Source organism: Barbatula barbatula, assembly GCF_947034865.1.
Source record: "Barbatula barbatula genome assembly, chromosome: 5".
In the NCBI taxonomy this organism is placed as follows: Eukaryota; Metazoa; Chordata; class Actinopteri; order Cypriniformes; family Nemacheilidae; genus Barbatula; species Barbatula barbatula.
The window spans coordinates 23,509,457-23,519,064 of NC_136769.1; the positions used below are offsets into that span (position 1 = coordinate 23,509,457).

The 9,608-nt window shown below is 35.9% G+C and overlaps 1 protein-coding gene across 1 annotated transcript; it reads right to left on the minus strand.

Annotated features, from left to right (window-relative positions):
- Nucleotides 1-1,064: 1,064 nt before the first annotated feature.
- LOC306894388 (ras-related C3 botulinum toxin substrate 1) lies at nucleotides 1,065-7,865 on the minus strand. Its single transcript, XM_079456898.1, has 6 exons — nucleotides 7,594-7,865; nucleotides 3,511-3,582; nucleotides 3,304-3,421; nucleotides 3,143-3,205; nucleotides 2,799-2,958; nucleotides 1,065-2,581 (listed from the first exon to the last, which is right to left on the minus strand). Exons 1-6 carry the CDS (start codon nucleotides 7,626-7,628, stop codon nucleotides 2,451-2,453), a joined length of 579 nt encoding a protein of 192 aa, XP_079313024.1. The 5' UTR covers nucleotides 7,629-7,865; the 3' UTR covers nucleotides 1,065-2,450.
- Nucleotides 7,866-9,608: the final 1,743 nt, after the last annotated feature.

Sequence of the window (9,608 nt, forward strand, 5' to 3'; positions counted from 1 at the left end):
ATTTTTTTGTAGTTTATCTATGTTAGTTTGCAACCAACAGCCATAAATGACATTTTATGAAAAAAACATTTACCATACAGTCAGGAAATCTAAATCAACCTTATTCTCTAACCTAAGATGTCATGGTTTTAATCTGCCATCAAAATGTTATAACTTTATACCCCTCAGAAATGACTTGGGTCACCTAGACTGTGTAGCTATGACATTTACACATTTATGAGGCGACTTTATCAAAAGAAACTTGCATTGCATACTATATATTGTATCATGGGCTCAAACCCATGACCTTGGCGTCGCTAGCACCATGCTCTAACCACTGAACCACAGAAAAGCCTTTTAGTGTGTTTAACAACTGTAATGTAATAATGAATATGTATACAAAGATGTTTTTAAGTATATGGCAGATATGAAGTGACAGAGAAAAGCACTGCTGTATCTACAGTTAGGTCCATAAACATTTTTCGTTATTTTAGCTGAGTACCAATATGTATTCAAGTTACTGTTTTACAATGATTTTGTCTGAAGGTGCACACTCTCAGCTTTATTTAAAGTGCATTCACATTCAGATTAGCTGAAAGGTTTACAGCGCTTTAATATGAATGTTCAGGGAGATCTCCATGCAAGTGCACCAGACCATAGTTTGATTTCAAAGACACAACAAATCCATCATAAAGATGCCAGGGACATTTATCGCCAGATCAAACATTTGGTACATTCTGGGAAAGAAAACGCACTTGTGAGCACAGCATCATGGAGAGGATATCATCATCGTCCATCACTTTGATCTAATATAGACGTCCAGGATTTGTTTGTTGCTGAGCTCACCAGTGTGTTGTTGAATGGTCCCTTGAAAAAGGGGAGCTACATATTAAAGAGCTGTAATTCCTAATCCCTTCAATTATTCTGGGAGTGAATACACTCTAAATAAAGCTGAGAGTGCACTTTCAGACAACATCCATTATATAACTGTATCTTGAACACATTTTGGTACACGGCTAAAATAACAAAGAATGTGCCTCTGTCCAAATATTTTATGGACCTAACCGTATAAAGCAAAAAGCGAAATAAAACCAAACGTTGAGGTTTAAATTGAATTTGATTTTATTATCTCAGTAAAACAGGTGATATTACGATTACCCTAAAAACAGGGTTACAAACTGGCTATAATTGTGCAGATACAGATTGTTTGATAGGGTGATCGCAAATAATAAACATTCTTTACTTGTGCCTTAGGACAGTGGTTCAAGTAAATATGCACAAGTAGTGTTAAAAGAATACATTGCACGATGTGCCATTTGAATCAATTAGACAAGCAAATGCTTTCAACAGGTAAAACCCATTTGACAGTTACATGTTAGTACATAAGTAAAATGCTAGATAAAAATATGAACTATAATAGAAAAACTATTGAGAGAAGATAAACTTATTTCACATAAACACATTCCTGTAGTGTACGCTCTTAACAGTTGCCTCATTTACTTTTGTAACGTTAGTGAACAAAAAAAGAGACAATAACGTTTCTAAAAATACGCCATTAACAAAAAATTGGGGATTATGGCTATAAAGAGTGAACTGTCCAAAAAAATGCAAGATTTTTATTATAGTTTATATAGTATAGTTAATATAAGACTTATTCAGTAGGAAGGACCGTGGGATGAAGGTGAGCGTGAGATACTGAGGATTCTGCAGCGCAATTACATAACGTGGTGGTGATAAAGAAAATGTCAATTTTTTCACCCCAAAAACAAACAAACGAAAAAATATATATTGCATACGTTTTTAGCATTCAAAGATATGGGACTATTATAAATAGTTATTTTGATTCTGGGATGAAATGACCCAGATGTTTGTGAGATTTACCTATTGTATCATATGCATCACACACACATGCTTGGGTCACAAATTACAGCACAACCTCCAAACACAAAGCCAATTGGGCACAAAAAACCTCCATGTAGTACTAACAAGTCTGATCACCTGGTCACCTCATCCCTCCATAAACAGTGGATGGAGTAATGACTTCAATGCTGTCTCTAGGATCATTTCACTCGCTATACCCCTCAGTCTTTAATTTGCCTTTCAGTTTGCAACCTGTTTGTCGCAACTAGGGAGATAAAAGCGACATATCTAGTGTTTGCACTGTGGCAGTTCCTTAAGTAGTGCTATTTGGCAAGGTCTTTCAATCAAAGACTGTAAACAAAAAATAGGATTTCAATTTGAAGGAATCAACTTCAGGACATTGTTATCATTATGAATGTAATATCCATTAATCAAAAGGCGCAAAGTACGTGCCTGTCTATAGCAGATGGGTTGAGACTGAATTTTACTATATCTATTAATAATATGGCTAAAAGTTTGTTGAAGGTATAAAGTTGTAATTGTAGATACAATGGAGGAGCAGTTCTCCTCCTAGAATACAGTTTGGATCAAAGCGATGTATTGTCATTGCTTTAGAGCAGGGAGCATTTCCTCTTCCTCTTCTTAACTGGGGGAGGACACAGTACCGCCCGGATTGCCTCATCAAAAACCGTCTTAAGGCCCCGCTGAGTGAGCGCGGAGCACTCCAGATACTTCACAGCCCCTGAAAGACCGAGACAACTAACTGTGATATGGCTGTAAACCTTTTACGTTCATTTTACAATGTATGATTTGCATGACAAGAAACTGCTTTGATACTAATATTGTAATGTTAAAGTTTTGATTTGTTTTTACTTTACAGTCTTCAAGGTCTATGTGTTGTTTTTCTTTTGATTTGGGGTCAAATGTGATCTGGATTTTGAAGGCTTTTATGCACATACCGATCTCTTTGGCCATGGCCAGGCCCTGAGGATAGGTGATGGGAGTGAGCTTCTTCTCCTTCAGTTTCTCAATAGTGTCCTTATCATCTCTCAGATCGAGCTTTGTGCCCACCAGAATGATTGGAGTGTTCGGACAGTGATGTCTCACCTCTGGATACCACTGGAGAGGCACATTCAACAATTTCTATTCAAACATCTGATGCAGGTAAAAAATACACAATGCAACTCCAGTCATGCATGTTCTAGGCTAAAGTATTATTTCAGAAAGTAAACGCTCTTATTATTGTCTACGAGGAAGTTATAGAGTACTAATTTAGCAGAAATTGACAAAAAGGCAGACTTACCTTAGCACGAACGTTCTCGAAAGAGGCAGGACTCACAAGTGAGAAACAGATGAGAAACACATCCTATGGAACAAAAACAGTTGTTAAACATGATCCACGCCTCATTTAACCGTTTACCTGCATTGCTTTAGATGGGGTGGCATGCAGATCTGTTATCTTACTGTCTGAGGGTACGACAGGGGGCGGAGTCTGTCATAATCCTCCTGTCCTGCTGTATCCCAGAGACCCAGGTTTACTGGTTTCCCATCCACCATCACATTTGCGGAATAATTATCAAATCTGTCAATGAAATAACAATGCAAATCAGAAATCCTTTGACTTCAGCTGCAAAAGATGTCTCAAGTTTCTTAACACAAAGGTCTACTCACACTGTGGGGATATATTCTCCAGGGAATGCATTGGTGGTGTAGCTGATCAACAGGCATGTCTTTCCTACAGCTCTGAAATGGAGAAGATACACTATAATTACTATGGCACACTAGGACGGTGCCAGGAATAACTTGTTTGTCTAGTAGAGCATTTGGCCCCAAGCTTTTAATAAAACAGTCAAAGATTGCTGAGGTTTGACTGTAGTCTATGAGGCATCCACTTTAAGCCCTTTTGATCTCAATGAGCAAGAAGTCTTGTTTCCATGACACACCACAGGGCAGGGATAAATAATGATTTACTTTGTGATTGTGACCGGACGAAACTGAAACTTAATTCCAGCAGAAAATGTTAAAAACTGTGCTAGTAAGAGAAGCAAATACATTTTAGAAGACAGAAAAAACAGCGAAATGACATCTTGTTTTTAGGGGTGCACGATAAATTATGGTAATTTATTAGTGTTATCAGCCGATATTTTATAGTGATAAATCATTAAGAATTTCCTCTGTTTGACAGAGTGAACCACACATTTATATCCAGTTTCTTTTTCAAAAGAGTTCATACAAGTATATGTTACATCCTGTTTAAATGTCCGTTTTTTGGGATTATATATCCGTATTTATGTTCTATTTGTTTATTTACCTTTACTGCTGAGCATATATATATAAAGTTAATTTAATTCAGTACTGCAAAGATGTTACTGCTATTTAATTTTATAACATTCTATTTTAATTTGAAAACTTCTAATTCTAGTTCTTGTTGCTAGTTTGAATCTCAGTTGAGAAATACAAATTTGAGCATTTTCAGTTATCTATGTATGCATTTTCCTTGATAGCAACCAAGTTGACTCATTATACCCAGTTTACCGTATCACAAATGCACATCGCAATTTTTACCTCAATAATTGCAATGAGACATTTTGCTCAAATCGTGCAGCCATGTTTTATAGGTGACTATACTGTGTTTATCAGTGTGTCTTTCTTCAAAGACCTCTTCAGGCAGTCTTTAAGAATGTCATTTAACTACAAAATCCCAACTCCCCCAGTGTTCGTATAGATTTTGGAACGTTTATATCTAACATGACAATCTGTTTCGTAAAAGCTTTTGTCCGTTATTGGACTATTCTCCCGGCAAAAGCACGTGGCACACCCACGCATTAACCAAGGAGAGCGGGAGAAGTAGCATGTGCACAAGTCACTTGTGTGCAGGAGAAAGAGAGTGTTTATTTGTTCAATGCATATGGGTGATGAACGTTATTTAAACGGTAGAGATAACGCTGGATTTGGAGATAGTATGAAACTGATGGTTTAGTGCTGGTCCCAGCACTAAAAGATGCTGGACATGAACCGCAAGTCAAACTGAGTCATATGTCTATGTTTTGTTGGAAATTGGTGCGCGTGTACTTTAGTTCCGTCTCCCCCGCACACGTTGTATGTACGAAAAAACATTGCTTTCTCGCAGCGTGATTTCGCACACTGTGTATACTGCGCTCACAGATGCAGAAAGGAGGAAAGAGAGAGCACTCTTAAACTTTGCATATAGAATCGTGAGGGGCGATCTGCACGGAACACAACTCAAGTCCGATCAGATACTTTACACCAACCATTATTATGTTTTGCATAATAATAAGCTCATTTCAAAAGTGCTGCAGAATCGATACGGAGGCAGATGTATGGATGCACGCATCGGCAGGAGCTCATGACGAAATATATCGCCGTATCGATATTTTGAACACAGCCCTATGACTCACAACATTGTCTTGTGACGTTATTATGAACCTTGAGAATGAGATCACTGCAAACTCGAATCTACTTAAGACAATACTGATGCAGCATCCAACAGAATGTAGAATATAGCATTAAGAAAAGTAATAAAGAATATAAAATAACTATAAAAATGTATGTAATCTAATAAACAAAATATGTTGTAGAATAATAATGAAGAATAATAAGGATAAGAAAATAAAATGTTTATACCACACACAATGCATGTCTGTATTCTCAAGTCCCATGATCTAAACTCTCAAATCTTTAGAAAATACACAAACAGGTTGATTTAAGAAATTCTGATCCTATACGATCTATGACTGTGAATCATATTACTATCGTGACTATTAAAACCATTGATGTGACGATTAGTGATGCACCGAAATAAAAATTTAGGATGCACTCGGCCGAAAACTGCCGTTAAAAACGTTTTGAAATATTTTAGTTCATTTTATTAATCACGCATAATAATTAAGGAGAACATATTTTAAAACAATTCAAAATATATTTTTCCTTGGTCATTGCAACACAATCAAATAAAACTTGATATAATTGATAAGATGATATAATCATCTAAACATTCTTGTTATAGAAACATTGATCAGTTTATTGAACAGTCGCGCATCACACAGCACCTGCAAGCCATTTTTTGTCCGCTGGTTTTGAGATGTTTATGTTATATTTATTTATTAGTTTCATTACTAACTTACATGATATTCCTTTGATAACAGTAGAGCCATTGAGGGAGAGAGAACTCCGTTGGATCCAATGTCAGTTTTTTCACAGGTTCATGGAGGCTCTCAATAGTTCCAGGAAGTTACTAGTAACGCATGGGGCTGCGGCTAAACATACCAACTGTGAATTATTAACCCATTTAAAGACGCATGTCATTTAATAAATAAATAATAAAATCGATCTGAAGGTTCCATGAATCACGTGACACGCGAAAATACTGATCTCTCTCTCTCTCAATGGCTCTGGATAACAGCTAGTGAGCGTGAGCACCGAAGGGAGTGGCACAGGCATCAGATATTGTTCTTTTGACCGAAAACGGTAATGCAATTTTCAGCCGACAATAACGTTTTGCTGCTGTTCAGGTACTGACATGCTCCCAGGTGTAAGATCAGAACAGTATGACATATCAAGGGTGGAGAAATGCTTGACTAGTTAATTGTAAAACAAAGCACAAAGTCCAGATACAGGCGACAAGCTAATGCAACAAGAACTCTTAGGGCTACCTGTACCGCTTTTGGGTTATTTGTATTTATTTAATATGGAGTGTGTTATTCGAAGTACAGTAATAAAGTTTTGTTTAGTGCTGTGCTCCTCAAACTGGGAGGGCAATATGGATCCATGGGGGGGGGGAGTTAAGGTATATTATAAAATATAAATAAGGCCTATAAATTTATCTTACATTTTGTCCAGTGAAAAGTTTTTAGTTTCATTGAAAGTAAATATAAACTTATAAGATAAGTCTTCATTTGGGGGCCACAAAGAGATGCACCCTACCCAAAGGAACACTGGTTTAGTGGATGTCTGCATGATCATGGCTAATTTGTTATTATTTTCATATCCCATTCATTTTCTTTCGATGCCAGATAATGTATTTATTACCAATACATTGAACCATCTGGTCAGATTTCCCAAAACACATTTCGATGATGTCCAGACATCAGAACAGTATTAGTCTACGTACAAGTTTTCTATTTTAAAAAGGGAAATAAAGGGGACAAAAGATCACCATTTTTGATGTCCTACAATATATTTAGTAGGAGAAATCAGAAGTGATAAAAGCCAAATGGGGAAGGGATGACGCATCATAGACCACAAAATATTTCTTCTATTCTAATTATGTGCTCATTTATGAGGAATATGGGCCATTATGGGGTGAGATCATTCTGAATAACAAGCAGCACGTACCGGACTACAGAAACTATCATCTATCTTAACTTATCAACATGTGTTTAGGAAAATATAAACAGATATAAGTAATACTAATGGTAATTAATCCACACTTATACTATAATAAAAACATGGTTCATATTCATAAAGTAATGAACGGTTTAAACAGTACGTGTTTCGCATTTTAATAGCTAGTAAAGCGGCTCCCGCGAGAGCGATGGGAGGACATAAAAACATGCTCGCGGGGAGTGCACGTGACGTCACAGAGAGTTGAGGGTTCGAGGCCATTTATTATACGAAAAACGCGAACTATACAGCGAAGAACTCAAAACAAAGCGAGTGTCTGAAAGCTTTTTAAATACATTCATGACGAGCAACAGTTAACGTTACCGTTGAAAAGACATTAGAGTAACTCACCCGTCCCCGACAACCACACACTTGATGGCCTGCATTATTACTCTCGCCTATCTCGAAATTAAACAAATCAAAAAAGATATTGATAAAAACGACACGTGTTACAACTGTTAAGAACGACGATCGTATTAGATGAGTTTTCGTCCTGCTCTCATTCCCACACACAGGAACGAAGTCGAGTAAAGAAACTTTGAAGCCACCACCCAAGACAGGAAACTACTCCTAAAGATTTACAATCGCACTTCCGCTCTGTTTATTGCAGAATAAAAGTACTCGATGTTTACCGCACCTATCTGTCTAATATTAAAAGAATGTAAGCCAGCGTTCTAAGGGGTGGGGTGCATTATGTATTCATATATTTAAAATATTTCGAATAACAGTAAGTTATGTTTTAAGTTTGTTTTCTATTTTTTTTTTCATCAAAACAAGATACTTTTTAAACAGAAACGTTGAAGTAGTTCACACATTCTTAGCTCTTTGTCTGCGTTGTCTTCATTAATTTCCAACTATTTCAAAAACACGCTGTGAAGTGTAGTGAAATAGTTCACGTGTTGGTACCATCATCCGATGCTCAAAACCAAGAATGCAAAGAACGGACTTGTGTCCTTGCAAGATCGGACCTGGCAAGTTCAGACCGAGGACGCATTCCGGTTTTTAATGGAACATGAATGTGATGCGTCACTCAGTCAAATACATGCAATCCTATTTCACTTGATAGCCTATTTATTTATTTGAATGTAGCTAAAGGTTTGAACTAAGTTAAATGAACTTCAATAATATGACAAAACACAATAGTTCTTGCTCTGCTTCAAAAAAATGAAATATGATGCAAAAGACAATGCTTTTATTATAAAATGTATTTTTATAAAAATAAAAGTTTGTTAAACTGGGAATACAACAAGCAAATAAATTAGTCAATAACGTTACTCCAGAGCAGTTTAAATCAAATATAAAGTTAAACTTAACTTTGCCATCAGTTAAAACCATTTGCCCAGGAAGAAATAAGAGATTTATACCCTAAATTAATGATATCTCGTGTTTAACCGCTACAGACACAAAACTTGCCAAGGTGATGCATTTCTATCGAGAAATCACTATTGTAGTTTTAATATATTCGATTAGATTTCACCAAGGCGCCTTCTGTTTATTTTTCAAACAGAATTTCGTTACGGCGCATGTGGAGGCTGTGCGCATGTGTTTCTCGGAGCTGCCATGCCTAGACGCTGCCTGCCTCCGAACTGGTGATTTCCATAATTTCAGGTCGCTTCTTGGACTTTTGAGGCTGCGTCCTTTAAAAAGCAAGTCCTCGTTTTAAGCCCGCGACTTTACAAGGTTGCTGCCCCTGAATTGGGACACAGCTCTCGTCTAGATATGAGCTTTACATTGGAACAGTACTACTGATGACGTTTTACAAGAACTGACAACAAGCACCGACAAGAACGCATATTGAGTGGGAAATATTATATTCATAAACAAAAGTTTGTAAAATCTGCACTTAACTGCAATTTATTTTTGTTAGAATTGGAGAACTTAATTATTTTATCTATTTTGCTTAAAAAAAATAGAAGTTGTAAAAATTTATGCAGACGTTTTTTTTCAATTTAATATCCCGTCTATTTTTTGGATGCTCTTTTAAAAAGAATTTTATATATATATATATATATATATATATATATATATATATATATATATATATATATATATTATTTTTTGTGGATTTAGAATGTGTCCATAGAAAAGAGGAGAAATACTTGCTGCTGTTTTCTGTATTTATTTATTTTTTCTTTATTATTTTTTATTAATATTTTTTTCTCTTCCTCTTTGTGTGGTCTATTGTCTGATCTGTATAATTTTGTTCCTTTCAAAGATTTATTTGGATTAAAAAAAGTAAACAAACTATTTGTAAACAAACATACGAAAGAAACACAGAAAAAGAGAACATTACAAGAATAATTATTGAAGTGTTTTTACAATTTATAGATGATCCGTACAAAAATCAAATGAGTAAGAAGCAGGGT